The 24,534-nt window shown below is 38.6% G+C and overlaps 3 protein-coding genes across 3 annotated transcripts; 1 reads left to right on the forward strand and 2 right to left on the reverse strand.

Moving 5' to 3' along the window:
• Positions 1 to 2,780: 2,780 nt before the first annotated feature.
• LOC103448744 (MLP-like protein 423) lies at positions 2,781 to 3,986 on the forward strand. The gene is made up of 2 exons (XM_008388012.4): positions 2,781 to 3,221; positions 3,589 to 3,986. The coding sequence occupies exons 1-2, from the start codon at positions 3,035 to 3,037 to the stop codon at positions 3,858 to 3,860; spliced, it is 459 nt and encodes a 152-aa protein (XP_008386234.1). The 5' UTR covers positions 2,781 to 3,034; the 3' UTR covers positions 3,861 to 3,986.
• Positions 3,987 to 17,678: 13,692 nt separating this feature from the next.
• Positions 17,679 to 18,677, reverse strand: LOC139189445 (uncharacterized). The gene has a single exon (XM_070808400.1). It carries the CDS (start codon positions 18,675 to 18,677, stop codon positions 17,679 to 17,681), a length of 999 nt encoding a protein of 332 aa, XP_070664501.1.
• Positions 18,678 to 22,321: 3,644 nt separating this feature from the next.
• Positions 22,322 to 24,057, reverse strand: LOC103405686 (large ribosomal subunit protein P2B-like). The gene is made up of 4 exons (XM_008344716.4): positions 23,916 to 24,057; positions 23,667 to 23,756; positions 22,642 to 22,874; positions 22,322 to 22,511 (listed from the first exon to the last, which is right to left on the reverse strand). Exons 2-4 carry the CDS (start codon positions 23,752 to 23,754, stop codon positions 22,485 to 22,487), a joined length of 348 nt encoding a protein of 115 aa, XP_008342938.1. The 5' UTR covers positions 23,755 to 23,756; positions 23,916 to 24,057; the 3' UTR covers positions 22,322 to 22,484.
• Positions 24,058 to 24,534: the final 477 nt, after the last annotated feature.

Here is a 24,534-nt window from a genome sequence, read left to right on the forward strand (position 1 = left end):
TCGGCTAACCCAAAATCGTACGCACTTCTTTGTAGCTTCGGAGCCATTAACACTCTTGTCGGTGGCGTTGAGCGTTTAAAGAAAAAAAAAGGTTTCCTTTGTGCTGCATTTGATAGTGCTAAGGTAACAGTGGCTACACCAACATATTTGGGATTAGATGCTGAACGATTTGGAATATCTTTCCATAGGATTTTTACGCATTGTTTATGGTTGTAGCCGAATTGGTTTTGGGTTTGCTTGCAAACACTCCTAACTAATTGTGGCGCTCTTTGCATTTGCAAATGGTGCTGCAGACGATGAGAGACATAAGACTAAAGAAGCAATGAACACTGCATAACCGTTGTGGAGTCCATTGCTCAAGGTGTGTATTTTCAAATTCAAGCTAAAGTGGTTACAAATTAATTTCTTGGATTAAGCAATGAATAAATGGAGTATGATATATATACCAGCAACTCAAGGAGGGTATAGGGCTAAATTTAGGAGCGTAAGTTCAAGTTCATGTACCTTTTTGTTTTGGTTTTTTCTTTTACTTATTAAACCCTTGGATGTAAAACTAGCCTTAACATGTTCCTCTAGTTCATTTTGTTTGAACTAAAACTCAGCAAAAGCTGGACATCATGGTTTCTAGAAATCCAATACAAGTATATAATTGGACGTCACAGTTTTTGGTACACATTTATGGTAATTTAGCCTCTCTATAACTCAACGAGTTTCACCGTTACTTCGCATCGTCGATCATAATTTTGACTTCAAATTTGGCCATTACAGAATTGTCGTAGTTCGTCTTCATTTTCTGCTATTGAATGAAATAATGGCAGAGTAAAAAATCGAAGCAAGAAGGGGTCTCTAGACCATATAAGAAATAAAATAGAATATAATCGACGGGAGAAAAATTTAGGGATAATTCTAGTTCTAGTATAGGAATGGAATATTGTAAACAAAGGCAAGTAGCGGAGTAACGAAAAAAAATATTTAATATTTGAGAGAATTATATTATAAGCACCGAACTTGTTTATAAGTTTTGCAAAAAGAAAATTACTATTTTAGGGTTGAACAAACATCAATCATCATTACTCAACCAAAAACACACAAAATAAAGCTAAAGCAAACAACCACAAGCAAAAGCATACAAAATAAAGAAAAAGCAAGAGAGGCCCAGGCCTGTCCCTCGTTCTCGTGTAATACGTATTTCAACGTATTTTTCGGTTGAGTTGTTTGTGATATGTAGCCCCAGTTTGGGGTTGAGGTGATTTTAAAAAAAGCTCCTATGAAAAAAAGCTGGGAGTGTTTTTGGTGTTTGGTAAACTTAAAAAAAACGGCTTATTTTGGAAGCTGCCGTGAGAATAAGCTGAAATCAAAGGAAAAAGCTGAAGCTGCAATTTGTAGCTTTGGAAAACTGGTTTTTTTTCAAAGCACATAGAACTACAGTGCTCCTTTAATGAAAAGATCCACTATCAGACTGCTTTTTTTTCCAAAAGCACTTTTACAAAAAAGTTTACCAAACACCCTGCTGATTTATTTCACAGCCGCTTATTCTCACAGCAGCTTTTTTTCAAAGCACAGCAATACCAAACCAGCCCGTAATCTCGTTTTAGGAGAGTTTTGTGTTATTGCTATAAGCGTGTTCCAAGTGTGTGTGTGTGGGGTTTTTTTTTAATTTTTTTAATTTTTTTTAAATTTTTTTAATATATGGGATGTTATGCCGATTTGTAATTGATCTATATTAATGATCATTGTCATTTTGGCGGCTGAATTGGGGATTTTATTATGGTAGGGTGTGTTATTTTCTTTAGATCATGTCAGCTCTTGGTCTCTAAAGATTCTTTACCCGTATTTAGAGTCATACATGAGTCTTGTAATCTTCTCTTTTCAATAACATTATATATTGTCTTCTAAAAATAAAGAACAACTGCGTGTAAAATTCCGTATTAGGTTCATTCATGGCATATTTCTACATGTTTAAAAAATATTTGGGGTTCAAGTTTTGACTATTATATTTTCAATTATGTTTGGTTGAAAGCTGAACCAGAAGCTCATACAAATTGAATAGACTCCCAGGCAAATGAAAAATGACGCTTAAAATTACACCGGTTATTTATCATTTTTTTATTTTTTTTATTTTTTTATGAAACGGAAACATTCCATTAATCAACTATACAAAGAACATCATCAACATAAAATACAATTCATGAATACAACCGCAACAGAAAGACAACACAAAATTTCAATCACATCCAACCGCATAGAAAGATAACGCTCATCATGACATCTTGCTTCACTTTCTAATGAACTTGCTTATGAGAATGCTCATTTGCAAAGAAACCCTGCTATGAGACATAGAAAAAGGTCTTCATCATCCTTTGTCAGGTGAACAGACCACAAAACCACAAACTTAAATAAAAAACACAACACAACCTAACGGTGTGATTCCCTCAAGCCACCACAATGGTACCACCAGTGAGAGATTGCACCACGCTTCGACGATCCTGCAATCTAGCTATTTGAGTCAAATTTGAAATTTATTCCCATCAAGTGGACAAAACTTCACTACACAAAAAGCTAATTAATTTGTGCTTCATACCAAATTAAATTTTGAACCAGATTTCGTATCTGATATATTCCCAAAAAACAAAAAAACAAAAAAATTCCGAGACTTTTATACCATTCAATTTTCTGGATAATGTTTCAAGGAATTTTATTAAAAGAACCCTATATTAGTCTTGCCAGAATTAATTTCTTAATTCTCCCCCCTAAAACAAACTCCATTATTAAAGCAACAGAAAATGACATGCAGTGGAATGATCGTAAAACCGAAGGAACCAAAAGGGAAGGCATTAGAAGTACTCGAGCAAAAACACAAACTGAGCTCCATTATTTATAAGTGGTCACACAAACCACTTGCAGAGGTCACACAAACCACTTGCAGCGGTCATACGGCTACGCATTTGATGACAATATATTCTGAAAGTTCTGAAATAAACTGCACGTCTATAAAAACACCACAATTGCAATTTTAATCGTAAAAGATATATCGATGGCTCAAATTGCCAAGATTGACGCCCAAGCAGAGATAAAATCCTCGCCAGATAAGTTTCATGGCTTCTTCAAGAACAACATCACCTCTTTCCCGCAGATGTTCCCTCAAATCTTCAAGAGCGTTGAAGTAGTAGGAGGAGGTGCGCTCAGAGCCGGTGCCGTCTTTTCTTGCAAATACGACCTTGGTAAGAGACTTATTATGTTTAACCAACAATTTAAATCATTTCTTTTTGGGTTCTTTAGATATATACATATACATACATACATACCATACGAGTGAACCTAGAGATCGAGGAGAGAACTGAACACATGACCTCGAGTAGAGAAGGAACCTATGTATCATATTATAGTTTGTTTTAATTTTTTTAGCTTTTATTAAAGCGTGTCTTGTTCTTGCTCAAAATGACATGGCAGACATGCAGTTCTCTCATATTGGTTCGAGTTTCGTCTATGAGATTTGAATCTCAACCAAGTAGATAGTAATACCAGCATCACTATACAAAATGATCATTTTCGATTATATACATTTATAATCAAATTTACATCGTGCAGGAGAGGGTCCAGTGACGGCAAAAATTAAGATTCCAGCGGTAGATGATGAGAATACATCAATCAACTTTGTTGTCCTTGAAGGAGATGTTTTGAAGCTGTATAAGACTTTCAAGGCAAAACTTGAGATTAGCAAAGCAGGAAATGGTGGCAGCACAGTAAAATGGACTTTGGAAGTTGAGAAGGCAAATGCAAATGCACCCGAGCCGAAGCTCTATGCGGATCATGCAATTAAAGTGTCCAAAGGCATTGATGCTTACCTGGGCAGGGCTTAATTCAATGCCTTTTCTGTAACACATGCAAACTCTATTATGTGCGACACGAAGTTAATGAGTGCTACAGAGACTTATTATATTGTCAACTAAATTACAATAATAAGAAAAAGTGGCCTTTAATATCAACATGAGTGTATAGAAGGAAAAAATTGGGTGCCCACTAGTTATTTTTTTTAATGATATTGAAGAGGTTTTAAGTTCAAATCTCCTCACCCTATTTGATATAGGAAAACAATTTAGAGAAATTGAATGGTGCAGTGAAACACTTTAGAGCTTGTATCAGAAATGATGTCAAGTTTTAATTAAAGCACGTATAACATACTTTCATCTTAAAGTCACTGCATATTAGAGTGAACGTATTATAAAAAATTCAAATTTAAGAGGAACATACGTTGGTTGTGTTGTAGGCCTAATTTATTGAACTGTATAAAAGACAAAGAGAGAAAGGGGGTGCAACAATAGTAGAGAGAAAGAGAGAGAGATGTGTAATTGTGAGGTGTGATTTATTCCATCCCATTGTGCCTTTATTTATAGTAGTAGGAAGGTTAATTCCTTACCCTTTTAGGATTACAACTCTAATAGGATATTAACTACTAAAGAGAATATTTAAAGATATTTCTAGATACACTAGGATTTACACAATCACATTCCTAATTTAATAGGACTGCAACACTCCCCCTTGACTGTGTAAATACTCAAACAAATGGCACATCAGGTCTTCAACGATGAAGCAAGTATAGTTGATGAAGTCATTGGCACAATGAGCTAATGCAAGTCGCAAATTTACGGAAGAATGCATAAAAGGTAAAACTCACAAAACCTCGCTGTGGTAAAACCTAATGTGGGATAAAAACCCATAGACTAAGGAGAAAAGTGAGAAGTTGCATTAAGTCAAAACTATACATCTTCTGGACGCAAGTAGAAGAGCTCACAATGGTATGATTTGCCCAGGATGGGTGCCTCGTCAAAACCTAATTAGGTAGCAAAAACGCAGTGGGAAAAATGCTCCTAATCGTAGAGAAAAAAAGTACATTAAGATTAAGTGAGTATACTTTTGGATACTCTCCCTGAGTTTGACAGAACTTCCAAATGAGAACTACAAGCATTGCATATGATAGTTAGGCATACCAATTCCTCGGAGAAGCTTCTGGAAGGTTGACTTTGGCAGTGACGTCGTGTAGAAGTCGACAAGGTTGTCTTGCATGACTTTAATCTCTTGATGCTTTGCTGATGTAGATGCAATATGTCTTGGTATTGACTTCGTTGATGTGTTATGACTTGGTCGGGTTGATACATGTGGCATAGTCTTCATAGATTGTCGTTGGACTCAAGGATGGATGAAAACAACAAGTACTTTGAATATGCTCAACAATGACTCCTAACCATGTCTCACGTGTGGCATAGTGAGGTGAGTCTTGGAACGATTTGAAGGTTTTGCAACTAAGGTCATATCATGGACCTCCAAGATATTGCGATATCCCTAAATGATAAAGACTTAACTATTAGGGGATGTTGCCTTGTGCAGGTTTGATAAGTAACATGCGTCAGCATAACAACAAGGCAAGCATCATTCCGAGGATTATGAGGGTCGGATCCGCTCGAGATGCATTGGGATTAGCCCAAATCCGTAGTACCTTTCAGGATAGCGGAAAAACATCTTTAATACCAATTCAGTGGTTGCATGTAGGCGCGGTGCTGCATCTTTACCAATAGATCAACAGCGAAGGAGATGTCCTATCTAAGGTAATGAGCTAAGTACAACAAATCGCAAAGTTGAACTTAGATATGGAATTTTGGATTCCATAACCTCTTCAAGGGTCTTATTTGCATATAGTGTATGGAAGATCGTAGGTATACTCAAAGGTAACACCTTCAGGGTGTAGTTCGACTGGTAGACCAAAGTACTGTTAGAACTATACTTAAACTTTAGGTCAAGGCATAAACGAGTTTTCCCAAGATCCTTCATCTCAAATTCCATTTTCAGGTGCGAGGCAGTTTTCTCAAGCTTTTCTAGAGTCTTAGTGAGATTCATGTCAGTAACATAAACTATAACTCTAGCAATTAGGAATAATACTTCATTGTTTAACATGCAAGGGCATAATTCATATCCTTAACTGATCAAATAATCACTTAGATGGGTAAATCACATTTGTCAGATTGCTTCAATTCGTAAGTGAATGCCTTAAACAAGTTGAGATGGTGTTCCGTGGTTTAGAACTATTTGAACCAGTCCATATAATTCTTCGGGAACTTACATGTAAATCTCCGTATCAATATCCCCATGGATAAATACTAACCATATTCATAATGCTGCAATCAATCATAGGGCGTTTGAGAGAAACCTTGCACCGTAAGGCGTGCTTCATATCGCACTATTTCATACATCTTATTACACTTCCTTTCCCACTTGTAACACAACAAGGTTACCTTGGGCAGTGTAGGAACGATAGGTCCAAAACACACTTTGGTAAGCAATTTAACCTGGATTGTAATTTCGGTTGTCCAATCAGTTCTACGTTGTCACTAATCAACAGAACACGATTCGATATCGTCGCTTTTCATTTATGTCGGTAGCTACCATATAAGTGAAAGCATCATTGATGATAATCTCATTCCAATTCCACTATCTCATCCAAGCTAGTATACTGGACCAAGAACTTCAAGTCTCGGGAGTAATTCGGATTAATCTCATGAGATGGAAATGATTTGAGCAGCGATCGAGTATAGATTCATTGTTGTGCCATGTCTTCTTCTAGGGAAGTGAATCCTATAAACTGAGTGATATTTCGTGCTTTAGGCCAAGACAGATTGATTGGCTATTCGCTGGCGTACCGGATCGTCTAACAGGGGCGACACACCCTTTGGGGATGTTGACTTGACTTTCGTTAAGAAAGTATATCCTTGCAGGCATGTTTGTAGCTGGTATATGATCTCGTCACTTTAGCTAGATTAGAGGAATATGTCTGGAGAAACATTTTGACAGTTAGAATACATCGCACTTGTGCGGTATGGGGATCGAAATGAGACATAGTGGGTAACGTCCACGCAAATTCACGTTGTTCTACAAGAACATTGATGTTCTTATCTCTCCTTAACGATGGGAGGATTGTCTCATTGAAGTGACAATCCGCAAATGAGCAGTTAAGAGATCGAATGCAAGAGCTTTAAGAGAGCTAGTGTGAAAGAGAATCATAATCGACAAAGATTCACATCCTTCTTTTGAGGACCCATATTGGTACGTTGCGATGACGCAACATGGCACATGGAATGCACACCCAAAATGTGTAAATACAAAGCATCAGGTTAGTACCCAGTAACCAACTGTAACGTCGAATAAGTTGGGTAGCAATGGATCTCAAGGTGGACCAACATAGTTGCATACAAGATAACATAGCCCTAGGCAAAAACAGAAAGCTTGGTGCGTTCACCAAGGTTTGGGCGATCATTGAAATTGTGCTTTATGATCACTCTGCAAGGCTATTTAGGGTAAGCTGAAATTCGATGTTCAATTATAAACCCAAAAAACATGTAATACTTTATCGAAAACCGTCGATATAAACTCTCCGGCATTATCCAGTCTTTTAGACTTTAGGGATAAGTAGGGTGGTGAACCCTTAAAATTGGCCAGGAGGTTTAGCTACAATGTGTGTGGATAAACATGTGATCAATTTGTCGATTCATCAACCAAAACCATAAGTATTTATATGGTCCGCATTTTGGTTGGATTAGTCCATATATATTCCCTTGAATTCATTGTGAAAAAAAGAGTCGTTTTGTATCTTTGCGAGGGATGATTTAAAAAATTAATTTCCCCAATGAGGAGGCTTGGAAAAGTGTGCTTGTAGGCACAAGATCCTTACTTCGGGTAAGGAGATGTGTTGTAGTATCATTGTTCGACCTAAGTGTCCTAAATGGTCGTGCCAAAACAAGTAAACTGCTCAATCACCAAGCTCCAGGCCGGCCACATGTGGTGTGTTCCTAGTTAGGAGATAGCCCATTGACCCCAAAGCAAAGCTTCAGGCTCATTTTTGGAGTGGTGCAAAGATATTTCACTCTATTTTCTCCAGTGGTTTCATTCATGATCATTGTCATCTCGAATATCCTTAAAAAAGCTCAACAATGTTCTTCAGGAACGAATAGAGTATAAGGTCTTTGCCATGGTAATTCAATACCATTCATACAACGAGGAGTGTGCCAATGTTCTTAATTAGGTTGGATATACCTGAAGTCGTTCCTAGAGATGTGATTTAGGTATAAAGTTAGTGTGCGTAGTATCGCATTCATCTAGACAACTAACTATCCACATTCGTACCTAATCATGTGTTTAATTGAATTCGGTCGCATGTATATAAGAAACATGACTCAATTAACTCGTATTCAAGGACAATATCAATAAGATTATCCATAACTAAAACAAATACCAAAACTTGAATCCAAGAACATGAAAAAATATTCACAAAGTAAATAGTTTACTTTAGGGGATTCGGCCAACAAGGCCATCCATGTCAAAATTCTACTCTTCTAACAGTGTTCGATGGAGCAAAATTAGTCTCACATATTGACTACAAGAATGGTACTCCTCAACGACATTGGTAAGGGCAAGAACAGGTGCATAACCAATGATCTATTCCATCAAGACGGAAGTAGATTATGCAGGGTTAAGGTTTGGAAATATTATCCCTTATTCTTGAAGTTTTAGGTCTTAGGTGCCAAGGATCACGCTTCGGGCATGATGCCACACCTTGGTAGGCCTTGATTCTACCATATGTTGTAAAGTGAGAGAGACAGACCCAAACTTGGGTACAGTAGGCTCTAGTCGAAACTGGAGGGGTTTGTTCAGTAAGCCTCTATAGAAGCAGAGCAGTATCGTTCGGTGCACCTTTGCCGAAGTAGATCATGTCATTTCGGTGCATCACTGTCGAAGCAGGGCATTACTGTTCAGAAAGCTTTGATTGAACTGGGTCGAGCCATTTGGTAGAATCCAGTCGAACTGGGTCCATACCTTTCTCTCACGTTTGTGGGTGTAATTAGATCCAAAAATTTGGTAAACTTCCACTTTCTACATTGCTGCTTTATGAGCGAGTTAGAAACATGGAAGGATGAGAAAAGTATTCTCTAGTCAAAATTTGTTTGGATTTATAAATTTCATAATTGTACTCATTCGTGGACGTAATCATGGTGTGCTTCAGGCAATGTCTTTCATGATTAAACGGTCCGTAAGAGTGAGCCAAAGAGCCATGAAATCCTCATTTGGGAGGTATTTCCGTGAGTAATGCTTTGGGCATAAGTCTTCGAGTGAAGATCATGGCGGAGGGTTATTCAACTATTTCATGCCATTGTTGACTACAATGGTTAGTCAAATGGAGATTCACGTCTTGTACCCTACATAAAGTGGTTTTGGTTAAGAAACGTCCAAATCAGTGAAATCGAACTTGTTACGGTTTGACAATCCATTGAATGAAGGGAACGAGATTGTGATTGGTGCTACGGATATATTATATCCATAAGCATCAAAGTTAGAACATTCGAGGTTCTAAGACATGATATACATGAAAAACGTCATGTTTTCATGGATGTATTGTTTTATGAAAACTTCGGGTTTCAAAGGCAGTAAATTTGAAATTACAGGTTCGAGTTTAGTTACGAACTTCCAGTTCATAAAAGGAGGTACCTGTAACACAAAATACAATATACAACTAAGTGTAATGGATTTGTATTGCTTTAGGAACTCAAGTGTGAGTGCTTCGGGACTACGAAAAGGAGTCAGCGGTTTAAAGAAAAAAAATAAAATATTGAATCGTTAATGTCCAAAAGTGGGCTTCAGGCTAATAATTGTGGATGTCTTGTCAGATTAATGGACTGCTGATCACTTTAATTAATTCAATAAATCGGGACCATTCGGGGTCGATCGTAGAAGTAAAGAAATATAAAGATCCAGGCCTATGCACAGAATTCATGTTGGCTACAGGCCATTTAGGAGGCAGCCCAAAAAATGGGCTTAAATCTGCTGTGGGCAACCCCAGCCCAAGCTGGATTACCGGCCAAATCAATTAGGGAAGCCCAATTGGGCTTGGTCCGTGAAAAAGAAAAGGTAGCCTAGGCTGCTAGGTGTTTAACCAGCGTGAGTTGGTGTGGGCTTTGGGGAAAAAGTAGCCCATCTTCAGGCTGGCTACAAGTCTAGAGGGCTATAAGCCCAGAAAAGAAAGAAAAAAACTGAAGCCCGAGTGGGCTGAGTCTGGACAAGGCCTAAACAAAACCCGGTTTGATTCGAGCACCCTAGCTTCACCATGATATGTGGTGTTCTTAGGTGAGGACGGCTTGAGGTTCACCTGAAACCGTTAAATTCACGACGAAGACTCGCTCGACGTTAGAATCGAAGAAAATGGCAAGTTGGTTGTCCAAGTTCCAATGAGATTCACGGAGAATCTCCAAAACATATCGAGGTTTGAATCTCGAGGTTGAGGACAACTTCTAGTCGTCATGGCTCACCTACAATCATTGAAATCAATGGTAAGGGTTCGACTTCAGGCGAACCTGTGAGGTGGTGACAGTGACGATGAGAAATTGTGTCTGGATTTTTGGGTAGCAGCAGCTCAGCTCCTTAGCAATTTGGCTCGGCTCAGCTTGAGCTTGGTGTGAGTGTAGCTTCAAGTTATGACTCCAGCGTGTTTTTTATTTTTCCTTCAAATTTTCCGATTTATATTATTTAGGGTTTTCAGAACCCCAAAAAATAATAATAATAAATCATGCTTCTATTTTATTTAGATTCTTTGACTCACAAATTCCACATAGTATAATTGCGCATTGCATGAACGTATGTATATATTGACAAATATATGAACATATACAATATATATCGGAAGGAAAATATAAAAGTAGAGGGTTCATGCATCATGGGGAATGTTTTCATGCTTCAAGGTTTTTTCAAATATCTTAATTTGTTTTAAAAGAACCTGATTGGCAGAAAAAAAAAACCTTTGAATTTGTAGAAGATCATTCTCTAAAAGCCGGAATTGCATCTCCAATGCGTTGTATCACATTCAACAAAAGAAAATTAAATTGATCAATAGCATGTAGATCAATTCAATAAAATAATAAATTAATCATAAAAAGAATGATTAAAACATAATACTATCCTGATTGAAGATCAAACTCTTTTTAGCGTAGTGTTAAGAGCGTGCTGATAACGTGTTGTAGACCTAATTTACTAAACTGTATTAAGGAAAGAGAGAGGGGGTGCGACAATAGTAGAGAAAAAGAGAGAGATGTGTAATTGTGAGTGTGATCTATTCTACCCTATTGTGCCTTTATTTATAGTAGTAGGGAAGGTTAATTCCTTACCCGTTTAGGATTACAACTCTAATATGATATTAACTACTAAAGAGAATATTCAAAGATATTCCTAGATACACTAGGATTTACACAATCACATTCCTAATCTAATAGGACTTTTTGTTCACCATTCCTAGATACCCTTTTAGGATTACAACTCTAATATGATATTAACTACTAAAGAGAATATTCAAAGATATTCCTAGATACACTAGGATTTACACAATCACATTCCTAATCTAATAGGACTATTATTTTCACCATTCCTAGATACCCTTTTAGGATTACAACTCTAATATGATATTAACTACTAAAGAGAATATTCAAAGATATTCCAAGATACACTAGGATTTACACAATCACATTCCTAATCTAATAAGACATTTTTTCACATTCCTAGATACCCTTTTTGACACACCCCGATCCTAGAATCAAGGCGTGCTGGCCGTCACGTGAGCATGACGTAACTGAAAGTGCGATGCGGAAGCAAAAGATAAGAGAAATACGAATAAACAAAAACCAAATACTAGCAATAATAACCAAGTAACGTGCTAGAGTAAGTTTAAGTGTGAGACACACAAATTCAGAGCACAAGTACTAGGTGCAGTCAAGTAGGGCCATAACTAAATTACAACACCCGCAGGTGAGTCCTACATTTATGTAGTCTGTCAGTACGCCGTGGGAATCCTCGTGGGCCACCAACACTGCTAACTAGAACCTGGAGGGGAGCAAAACAAAATTGAGTGGGTCAGTAAAACCAAAGCTTTTCAAAAACATTTCATCAAAAACAATTTTAACCCCTCGCTGTAAAACCTGTATACTTTCCCAGAAAATAACATAATAGTATATAATTCCTCATATATCTCAAATCATCAATCTTTATCAATTCCAGAAAATATGTCATGCCATAAATGTCAATAACAGATTATGAATGCATCAATATAACAGGTGACATAATGAATCAACCGGAGACCCTGCAGTTGGTCCTGTATGGTTAATTCCATAGCTCAATATCCAAACCAACCGGAGTCACCACGGTGACCTGTACGGCACTACTCTGTGCATAAGTCGGAACTACCTGAAGTAGTCTGTACAACAAGAATGGTGTAAGAATACGCTCTAGTGCTTCTCTCGTCAATCATCTGTGCACATAATCTAAGGTCACCTACCAGTCGGAACCACCTCTAGTGATCTGTACGACTAGCATGTCGAAACCCTCTCATGGTCTGTACGACATGCACCTACTTGGATCCAAGGTGAGCGTGCGGTGCGGTAAATACTATAAGCACTAACACCAGGGTGCAAGTTATGAGCTCTCAACACAATTCACATCATCAATGATTCACATGAATAACATAAAACTCACCTGATACTTACCTGTGCGTCCACATCACCAATTCACACATATATATGCATCAATTATCAATTCATATATTTCATGTATATGTATGCATGGCATTTTAAAAACATACTTTCATTTAAATTCAATTTCTAGGAAAAATCAATAGTATATAGGTAAATACAGAAAATACTGCCCACTCACTGATAAGTCGAAGGGTCGTAACCCCCGTGACGCCCTTGAATCCGCTCGTCCTCGGGATAGGTATCACCTATATGCGAAACAATTAAAACAACGTTATTTAAAGCACATAATCGACAATTCATAATAACTTCTTATACGGTGCTCAATTTGGGTATATGAATATACCACAGTGACCTACTCGACGTCACGGACATCGAGGTATTTTTAGAAAATTGTTTTGAGGCCGCACGCACCCCTACGCGCCGGGAGGGGCACGGACATACGTGCTCCATGCGCGTCATCTTCTTCCTTCAGTCGCCGGACCTGGTTTTTCTGGTCACCGGAAAACTGGAGATTTTTCAATCTCCTTGTTCTCTGTCATTTCTCAACCATTTTCACGCATTTTATATCAAAATGAAGCCCTAAGCATGTAGAATCACGATGTACTAGTTTAAGGCTCTAAAAACTACGAAATCTCACCGGAGAAATTCCAAGAAAACCGGCCAACTTCAAACTCAACGATCCCGACGTCCAAAACCTTCAAACTAAGCACTCCGAGCTTCCTTAGGACCCCACTAAGCTCACAATAAGCTTAGAATTCCCTGAAAATCAACTCATCACGAATGCATGAACAGTACTTAAATTGGACCTCGAGTTTTCAACGTGATATCGAGGGTTTTAAGTTCTAAAAATGGTACCATTCAACTCAGGAGGTCGAAATGATGAAGAACCTTACCCTTTTGGCGTCGATCCGTGATGATTGGAGGGTTTTGTGCTTTGGTCCGTACGTTTTCGAGAGGGAGAGAGTGAGACTGAAACGGAGAGGAGAGAGAGATAGCACGGGGGAGAGAGAGGAAGGGTTTGACCTGTGTGTATGTGTGTGGTCCATCCCAAAATAATCACCATCCATTTCCTTAACTCCCTAACCACAAAAAAAATACAACCTTATCCAATTTAAATTTTCCAAAACTTAGGAAATATGCATATTCAATAACATGCCACACACATACCTTAGTAACCGTCAAGGGTACTTTCGTCATTTCACAACGTCGATAAATAGAATCTCGGGACGGGCTGTGACAATCTACCCTCCTTATAGAATTTCATCCTCGAAATTCATGCAACCACACAAGCCATTAATATTCATAAAACAACCTCGGATACATCTCCCTCATTCGATCTTCTGTCTCCCAAGTAACTTCTTCTACTGAGTGGTTCATTCATAATACTTTTACCAAGCTCACTGTTTTATTCCTTAGAACCTTGTCTTTCCAATCCAAGATAGTCACTGGTTCTTCATCATACGTCAAATCCGGATTAATCTACAAAGGTTGAGGAGGAATCACATGTGAAAGATCTAAAACATAATGTCGAAGCATCGAGACATGAAACACATTATGTACCTTAGATAACTCCGAGGGCAACTCCAACCTATAAGCAACTTCACCAATCCTCTCAGTGATCTCATAAGGTCCTATGTACCCAGGACTTAGCTTGCCCTTCTTTCCAAACCGCACTACACCTCTCCAAGGTGACAATTTCAAGAATACCAAATTACCCACATCATAAACTCGATCAGTAGCATGTCTATCTGCTAAACTCTTTTGTCGATCCTGGGCTGTTTTTAGGTTAGACTTAATCACCTGAACATTTTGAGTAGTCTCATCCACAATATTTGGGCCCTCAAGCATTCTTTTGCCAACCTCTGACCAACACAATGGCGTACGACAAGCTCTACCATAAAGTGCCTCAAATGGTGACATACCCATGCTCGAATGAAAACTATTATTGTAGGCAAATTCCATCAAGTCTAGGCGATCATGCCAAGAATCACCAAACTGTAACACTGAGGATCTCAACATATCCTTTAACGTCTGAATAGTCCTCTCTGATTGCCCATCGGTTTGAGGATGATAAGCAGTGCTGTAAAGTAATTTGGTACCAAGAGCTTCTTGAAAAGCTACCCAAAACTTAGAAGTAAATCTTGGATCTCGATCAGAAATAATATTCACTGGAACTCTATGATACTTCACAATCTTCGTGATGAACAACTTAGCCAATTTATTCAGAGGATACTTTTCCCTCATTGGAATGAAGTGTGCTGACTTAGTAAGCCGATCTACAATCACCCAAACACCATCAAATCCATTTCGTGTACGAGGAAGCTTATACACGAAATCCATAGTTATATTTTCCCATTTCCACTGAGGAACAGGAAGTGGTTGCATCCGACCAAAAGGCTTCTTTCTTTCAGCTTTAACTTGCTGACAAACAATACACCTACTTACATATTATGCAATCTCCCTCTTCATACCCGGCCAATAATAAAATGGTCGAATGGTATGGTACATCTTAGTCCCTCCTGGATGCATCGCATAAGCTGAACAATGTGCTTCATCCAAAATTTCCTTCTTTAATTCCTCATTATTCGGCACATACATTTTGTTCTCCTGCATAAGCATGCCATCTGATTCTCGAATCCTGAGGTCTTTCTTTTTCCCTTCACTTCTCAATTGAATCATTTCTTGGATTTCTTCATCAGCCATCTGAGCTTCAAGTATACGATCGACCAAAACTGGCCTGACTCGAAAACTAGCAAGAAAAGCTTCTCTTTGTTCTTCTAACTCCAACTTTACTCCATTAGCTCTCAAATCTGCAAGAAGAGGAACACGACAAGCATACAAAGCATTGAGTCGACCTTGAGATTTCCTACTCAGTGCATCAGCTACCACATTTGTACGACCCGGATGATACTCAATAGTGCAGTCATAATCACTTAATAACTCCATCTACCTTCGTTGACGAAGATTAAGATCATGCTGAGTGAAAAGATATTGAAGACTCTTATGATCTGTGAAGATCTTACACTTCTCACCATAGAGATAATGCCTCCAAATTTTCAAAACAAAGACAATGGCTGCCAACTCAAGATCGTGGGTAGGATAATTCCTTTCATGAATCTTCAATTGTCGAGAAGCATAGGCAATCACTCTATTATGCTGCATCAAAACACATCCCAAACCATTCAAAGAAGCATCACTGTAAATCTTAAAGTTACCGCTATCATCATGAAGTACCAATACCGGAGCATGAGTGAGGCAATATTTCAACTGCTGGAAACTTTGCTCACAATTCTCGTCCCACTCGAACTTAACATCCTTCCTGGTTAACTTCGTTAGTGGCAAGACAATCATAGAAAAATCTTGAATAAACCGTCGATAGTAACCTGCTAAACCAAGAAAACTCCGTACCTCAGTGACGGTTCGTGGTTGTTCCCAATTCTCCACTGCGGCTATCTTTTGAGGATCTACTTGAATTCCTTGTGCCGATGCTACATGCCCTAAAAATGCCACTTCATTCAACCAAAACTGACATTTACTGAACTTGGCATACAACTGATGCTCCCTTAATTTCTTTAATACCAAGTTAAGATGTTGAATATGATTTGCTTTTAACTTAGAGTATACCAGAATATGATCGATAAAGACAATGACAAACCTGTCAAGATATTGCTAGAATACCGCATTTATTAGCCTCATGAAAGCTGCAGGTGCATTAGTCAATCCAAATGGCATCACCAAAAACTCATAATGCCCATAACGGGTCCTGAAAGCCGTTTTAGGTACATCATCACCTTTAATCTTCAACTGATAATAGCCAGATCTCAAATCAATCTTAGAGAACACACACGCACATTTGAGTTGATCAAACAAATCATCGATACGAGGTAAGGGATAACGGTTTTTAATCGTTACTTGGTTCAATTGCCTGTAATCAATACATAATCTCAAAGTTCCATCCTTCTTTCTTACAAACAATACCGGAGCTCCCCAAGGTGAAGTACTAGGTTGAATGAAACCTTTATCAGTTAATTCCTGTAACTGAATTTTCAACTCTCTCAATTTAGCTGGAGCCATTCTATATCGAGTCAAAGATATAGGATCCGTACCTGGAAGCAAATCAATCGAAAACTCCACATCTCTGTCTGGCGGCAATCCAGGAAAATCATCTGGGAATACATCAGGATAGTGCCTGACTACTCCAACTTCCTTCACACTGCTAGGAACAACATCATTTAACACCACATGTGCTAAGTATCCTTGACAACCTTTCGATAACAACTTCTTTGCTCTCATGGCAAAAATAACACCATGTCTCACCCCACTGCTTTCACCCACGAAAGTAACCTCTGGTAGTCCAGGAAGATGAAAAGTAACTGACTTCCTGTAACAATCTATATGGGCACGATTATAATGCAACCAATCTGCCCCTAAAATCACATCAAAATCCACAATATCTAACGGGATAAGATTGGCTGGCATAACCACACCATCTACCATCACTGGACACCATGGATAAACACTATCACCATAACATTTGTCTCCTCTAGGCATAGCAAACTCTAAATCAAATCCTAAAGGTGTAGGGTGAGGTTGAGTCATTTGAGCAAACGTATGAGAAATCACAGAATATGTAGCACCACAATCAATCAAAACTCTAGCAAAGTGACCAAGAATATTTAACGTACCTATAATCAAGTCCGGATGATTCTGAGCATCTTGCAGTGATATGTGATTAACACGTCCCTAAGCTTGCTGTCGTCCACCACGACCTCTGTTGCCTTGGTTACCTCGCCCCTGAGAAGTACGTCCCTGTCCTGGCTGGCTAGACTACCTAGGCGGTCCTGCACTGCTAACAGCAACCTATCCCTATCGGGGCTAACCTTCCTGATGCCACTGAGATCGACTAGCTGGCATGGAAGAATAAGAAGTATAACCTCCAGGGTCTTGGGAATACCCAGTCTGAGAATAAGGATCCTGGGGATACTGATACTGTCTGGAAGCATAGGGAGCAGTATCACCCTGGTAGTGGTAAGCACCACCACGACCTGTCTGACCATAACTGCCTGATCCAAAGCTCTGTTGAATCTGCGCTGGAGGTGGCATAGCAGACTGCTAAGATCTCTACTGACTCTGGGAACACTGAGCAGCCCTATGTCCCATCTGTCCACAAGTGTAGCAAGCACCACCACTACCACTTCTCCTACACTCTCCATGATGTCTGAAGTTACAACGGCGGCACAACGGAGCACCAGAACCACCAGCACCACCAAAATCTCTATGTCTCTGAAACCTGGGTCCACCAGCAAATCTTCCACCTCTCATCGGGCTTGTGACACTAAATCCTCCACTGGAAGAACTCGAGCTCGCTCCACTTTTCTTACAGGGTCCCTGAGTGGAGATACCTTTACCCCTATCATCTTTCTTTTGATTATCATTCTTATCTTCATCATCCTCACTGTTACTAGGAAGGTTGTCGGAATCCTCCATCCGAACCAAAATTTCAGAAAACTCATGATAATTGGTGCAAGGAAGCGCACTAGCAAAAGTCTGCCATTTCCTCTTAGTTCCCAGCTTAAAACGGCGAAGCATCTCTGCCTGATTACTAGCTGTATTAGGATCATAACGAGATAAGTCTGTAAATTTCCTATAATACTCATGCGCTGACATATTCTTTTGCTTTATTTGAGTGAACTCCTGCTTTTTACGGTCAATGTACTCCGGAGGAACAAATCTTTTCATAAAATTCTCTTTGAATACTTCCCAGTCAGCTGCCATCTCAGGCGACATAAACTTAGTTTGATTTAACCACCAAGCTGCTGGTTCTCGTCCTAAAAACCAAGTAGTGGTCTCCACCCATCTATTAGCAGGAAGATTCCCTTGACTCTGCATCACCTGGAAAGTCTTCTCAATATGGTCTAACCACTTTTCTGCCCCTTTATGACCCTCATTACCCATGAAACGGTCCAATTTCAGATTATACATAGTCTTCAGGGGTGTTCTCTGATGAGGAGGATGAGGACGGATTGCATTCTGAAAGGCATGGGTCATCGCTTCCTTTAATTGAGTTATATCAGGGAAATTAGACTCAGAAGCACGGCGTGATTCCCTACGAGGTGGCATAGTTCTGACAGAAGACACTAAAAGATCATTAGAGTATTAACAATTTATACATGACTGCAACCTAGGCTCTGATACCAAACTGACACACCCCGATCCTAGAATCAAGGCGTGCTGGCCGTCACGTGAGCGTGACGTAACCGAAAGTGCGATGCGGAAGGAAAAGATAAAAGAAATACGAATAAACAAAAACCAAATACTAGCAATAATAACCAAGTAACGTGCTAGAGTAAGTTTAAGTGTGAGACACATAAATTCAGAGCACAAGTACTAGATGTAGTCAAGTAGGACCATAACTAAATTACAACACCCGCAGGTGAGTCCTACATTTATGTAGTCTGTCAGTACGCTGTGGGAATCCTCGTGGGCCACCAACGCTGCTAACTAAAACCTAGAGGGGCGCAAAACAAAATTGAGTGGGTCAGTAAAACCAAAGCTTTTCGAAAACATTTCATCAAAAACAATTCTAACCCATCGCTGTACAACCTGTATACTTTCCCAGAAAATAACATAATAGTATATAATTCCTCATATATCTCAAATCATCAATCTTTATCAATTCCAGAAAATATGCCATGCCATAAATGTCAATAACAGATTATGAATGCATCAATATAACAGGTGACATAATGAATCAACCGGAGACCCTGCAGTTGGTCCTGTACGGTTAATTCCATAGCTCAATATCCAAACCAACCGGAGTCACCACGGTGACCTGTACGGCACTACTCTGCGCATAAGTCGGAACTACCTGAAGTAGTCTGTACAACAAGAATGGTGTAAGAATACGCTCTAGTGCTTCTCTCGTCAATCATCTGTGCATATAATCTAAGGTCACCTACCAGTCGGAACCACCTCTAGTGATCTGTACGACTAGCATGTCGGAACCCTCTCATGGTTTGTACGACATGCACCTACTTGGATCCAAGGTGAGCGTGCGGTGCGGTAAATACTATAAGCACTAACACCACGGTGCAGGTTATGAGCTCTCAACACAATTCACATCATCAATGATTCACATGAATAACGTAAAACTCACCTGATACTCACATGTACGTCCACAACACCAATTCACATACATATATATATATATATATGCATCAATTATCAATTCATATATTTCATGTATATGTATGCATGGCATTTTAAAAACATACTTTCATTTAAATTCAATTTCTGAGAAAAATCAATAGTATATAGGTAAATACAGAAAATATTGCCCACTCACTGATAAGTCGAAGGGTCGTAACCCCCCCGTGACGCCCTTGAATCCGCTCGTCCTCGGGATAGGTATCACCTATATGAGAAACAACTAAAACAACGTTATTTAAAGCACATAACCGACAATTCGTAATAACTTCTCATACGGTGCTCAATTTGGGTATATGAATATACCACAGTGACCTACTCGATGTCACGGACGTCGAGGTATTTTTAGAAAAAAATTTCGAGGCCGCACGTGCCCCCACGCGCCGGGGGGCACAGACCTACGCGCTCCACGTGCGTCATCTTCTTCCTCCAGTCGCCGAACTGGTTTTTCCGATCACCGGAAAACTGAAGATTTTTCAATCTCCTTGTTCTTCGTCATTTCTCAACCATTTTTCACTCATTTTATATCAAAATGAAGCCCATACATGTAGAATCACGATGTACTAGTTTAAGGCTCTAAAAACTACGAAATCTCACCGGAGAGATTCCAAGAAATCCGGCCAACTTCGAACTCAACGATCCCGACGTCCAAAACCTTCAAACTAAGCACTCCGAGCTTCCTTAGGACCTCACTAAGCTCACTATAAGCTTATAATTCCCTGAAAATCAACACACCACGAATACATGAACAGTAATCAAATCGGACCTCGAGTTTTCAACGTGATATCGAGGGTTCTAAGTTCTAAAAATGGTACCATTCAACTCAGGAGGTCGAAAGGATGAAGAACCTTACCCTTTTGGCGTCGATCCGTGATGATTAGAGGGTTTTGTGCTTTGGTCCGTACGTTTTCGAGAGGGAGAGAGTGAGACTGAAACGGAGAGGAGAGAGAGATAGCACGGGGGAGAGAGAGGAAGGGTTTGACCTGTGTGTATGTGTGTGGTCCATCCCAAAATAATCACCATCCATTTCCTTAACTCCCTAACCACAAAAAAAATACAACCTTATCCAATTTAAATTTTCCAAAACTTAGGAAATATGCATATTCAATAACATGCCACACACATACCTTAGTAACCGTCAAGGGTACTTTCGTCATTTCACAACCTCGATAAATAGAATCTCGGGACGGGCTGTGACACTTTTAGTATCTTTTTTTCCTTTCTTATTTTCACCATTCATTCTTTTTTTTTCCTTTTTATAAATAGTAATAGCAGAAACATTTTTTTTTTTTTTTGTACATAAGTATTTTCAAAATTTAATACATTATTTGAGCATATTTTTCTAGATATTTAATAATTGGAAAGTAACAAAGAATGCAACATGCATGCTTAATATGACCATAAAGTTTGGTAGATACTAAAATATGAAGTTGAACTTCACTAGGCTCCCCATATCCCTATGATGTACCAAAAATTATTATTCAATAGGCTCCATCAAATCCCTCTTGATTAAATGTTAATGAAGCTACGCCTATCTTTTGTATTCGTTACTGCTAATTCAAGAGTGACTCGAGCAAGCTCTTCGTACTAACTATGATCGAAGATTTTGCATTCTTGAAAAGGATGTCATGAGTAAAAGGAGTCAGTCTTAGGAGATTATCAAATTATTTTGGAATATTGTCTAAAGAAAGGTCATAACTAATTGAGACGCCATTGAGACGCATTGCATAGAGTTTTAGGCGAATTGGTTTCGGGTTTGGTTGCAAACAATCCTAACTAATTGAGACGCCATTGCATTTGCAAATGGTGGTGGTGACAACAAAAGACATAAGAGCGAGGAAGCGATGAGCATTCAATAAAAGGAAAACTAATGAAAAATGCTTGAAAACTTTGAGTTTTAATGATAAGGACAAAATAAAGGGTAAAGTGAATAGTACTAGAATTGACTTTTTAGTGTAAAAATGTGGTTTTTCGTTAAAGTGAACAGTACCTGATGCTTTTCGTTAAAGTTCCATTTAAATAAATGATTGACGAGGCCATCACTTAAGATGTATATGGATGCAAGAACAGCAGAACTTGGATTCCATTTCCGCTGCTTTATGTCTATTCCACACACACGTCTGAGTAGTTACATAATTCTAACATTTTGCTCAAGGACAGGTTGGTTTTGTACGAACCAAACTGCGAGTCAAAAAATGAGTTGAATTCAGACTCATCAACACCGAGCTAGAACGAGTTGGAAAACGAGTAGAGCATCAGTTGAATTCGAACTCCATCAAGCCGATTTACAGCCCTAATAGAACCCGCTACGTTATGTGATCAATTCAAGGTCTCCCCTTTGATGCTAAAAACCCATAGTTAAAAGGCTTTTCATACATATTTCCATTCAAATATAAGTAAATGAGCATTTCAAAAAGTTGATTTTTGGTTAAAGTAGGAAAGATCGATGAATTTTGCTACATAATAATCTAACGAAGCAAAGAGCAACAGGATATAAGAGGCATGGTAACGCAAAATTTGAATGAACCAGACCCGCGTTAAACCACAAGCAAGCGATCTTAAGTCGACTAAACAGATGGATATAATATATAAAGCAAATTTCTTCGATCGAAACAAAATTTTTGAGATCTGGAAATAGAAACTTAAAAACACAGCATTGGCCTGAAAGTAATACTGAAGATGTCAAGTCTTGATACAGGAAACGCACCAAAAGCAAGTCCCTTAGTCGAAAAGGCTGAAACCCATATCCTGCAAAAAAAGAAAGAAAAAAAACGATTTTAGTAGTTATTCAACAATCACAATAACATTAGAACAGCCCAGCTTACAAATAAAGCAAACTAGATATTATCAACAGCTGCATTTGACATAATATACTTACATCGTCTGATTCTTCCTTTTCTTCCACCTTCTCCTCCTTCTTCTGCTCGGCAGCGGCAGGAGCAGCAGCCCCACCACCACCGCCAGCTGCAGGTGCGGAATAAGCAACTGCACCGCCACCAGATGGAACAGATGCCAACTTCTCCCTTCCAGATGCAATTAGCTCGGTGATATCTTTTCCCTTGACTTCGGACAATAGCAACTCAATCTTGTCACTGTCAGCCTCGGCTCCAACTGTAACCAAACAAATAAATAAGTTACATTTCAAAGTGCGAAACGTTGCTGCACAAATAATAATATACCACTTTTTTCAAACACTAGTACCAAGGGCAACCTAAGCATCTTCTCCATGCAAACAGTACCTAGTCAAGGATAAGTTACTACTAATGACACATCTCACATATGAAGGCTCATTCTAACTTTCATTTCCCGGATAACATAATGTTCGAATTCCAATAACAAAACCACTTCCATTTCAATACAGAAATTCAACCACGTGCATGGATATAGGTTGCAAGACTGATTATCAAAATTCCATCTCAAGTTAAAAATTAATAAGAACTAATAGACAAAATGAGCATTACGCAACCGAAATCTCCACAATTTTGTTTTTAACATACAAACTTTTTGAGAAGAGTTTTTAACATACAAACTAAATGAATAACTCTTTCGTCCAAGAGTGGTTGGGTGCAACACTAGAACCCTTGCCAATGGTGTAGGGGTTAAGAGTTCAAAACCGTAGAGCTGGAAGGCCGCAACATCAAAATTGATAGTCTAAACAAATTCAAGCTAAGAGGACTAACATGACTAGGAAACCTGTATGTAAAAGACTAAATATACTAATCATCAGCATACGAATAACAAATAGAAAAATTATAACAAATAAATTTAAATTATCTAAACCAAGCAAAACCCACAAACGGAAATCCCAATTTAACACAAACAATACAGTGAAAATAATAACAATTTTTACATGAATCGCACGCCGTTGCAGCAACAAAGAATTTTTTTTAATATAAAAGTTACCTGATCCAAGAATGTCCTTCAAGTCAGCAGCTGAGGGGCTCGTCTTCCCTCCCAAAACAGCGAGCAAGTATGCAGCAACAACCTTCATCTCTACACATCCAAACAACATCACAAGGTATATATATACACATATACATACATAAAGATACATAATATACATGAGAATCAGATTCAATTTGCTCTACTGATAATAAATTAATAAAAGGAGTACTGTAAAGGATGGATGGATGTATGTCGAGGAGAAGTTACCGTTTTACGTAGGTGAACAAATAGAGCTTCGTAGCAGAGCTTCAATGGCGGCCGAATAGGGTTTGCGGAGAAATAAGAGCACGCGAGATTTAGGTTAAAACTCTTGTGAATCAATTTATACACTAAGAATTGTTTTTATTTTAAGGCTTCACAACTGGCATAGGCCCAACTTTTAAGTGTGGAAAGACGTGGGCCGAAACGTGCTTCTATATGCCCAATGTTGAAAGCTATCTTGTTAGTGTTGGTTTAAGGTATGTTTGGAAGTGGATTTAAAAAACTAAAAACGAACCAAAAGTGCTTCTGATATTATTTGAAAAAGAAAAAACAAAAAGTGAATTTCAGTTAAAAAAATGCTTGAAGTACTTTTTGATTAACAATGGTTAACAATATTCTCATGAATTGAAACTTAAACTTTCCACTTCAAAGTGAAAGTGAATACTGTTAGATTGTAATATTAAATAACAGATTTCAAACCTGTTAAAAATTAATGACTTTTTAAGTGCTATCATATTTTGAAGACATTTTAAAGTCACATTTAAATACCATGAGACTTCTATTAACTACCATCTCCAAAGGAGGTGTCAAATACTCCAACTAAAACTAAAACACATCAAGTGTT

The sequence above is a fragment of the Malus domestica genome, chromosome 11 (genome assembly GCF_042453785.1).
Source record: "Malus domestica chromosome 11, GDT2T_hap1".
NCBI lineage: Eukaryota > Viridiplantae > Streptophyta > Magnoliopsida > Rosales > Rosaceae > Malus > Malus domestica.

What these genes read in the sequence shown, in the direction of transcription:
- LOC103448744 (XM_008388012.4), top strand. Translation starts at nt 3,035, where the DNA reads ATGGCTCAAATTGCCAAGATTGACGCCCAAGCAGAGATAAAATCCTCG. An exon ending in TTCTTGCAAATACGACCTTG is followed by an intron (nt 3,222 to 3,588) that starts GTAAGAGACTTA and finishes TACATCGTGCAG; the next exon opens with GAGAGGGTCCAGTGACGGCA.
- LOC139189445 (XM_070808400.1), bottom strand. Translation starts at nt 18,677, where the DNA reads ATGCCACCTCGTAGGGAATCACGCCGTGCTTCTGAGTCTAATTTCCCT.
- LOC103405686 (XM_008344716.4), bottom strand. Translation starts at nt 23,754, where the DNA reads ATGAAGGTTGTTGCTGCATACTTGCTCGCTGTTTTGGGAGGGAAGACG. An exon ending in GAAGGACATTCTTGGATCAG is followed by an intron (nt 22,875 to 23,666) that starts GTAACTTTTATA and finishes GTTTGGTTACAG; the next exon opens with TTGGAGCCGAGGCTGACAGT. An exon ending in AAAAGGAAGAATCAGACGAT is followed by an intron (nt 22,512 to 22,641) that starts GTAAGTATATTA and finishes CTTTTTTTGCAG; the next exon opens with GATATGGGTTTCAGCCTTTT.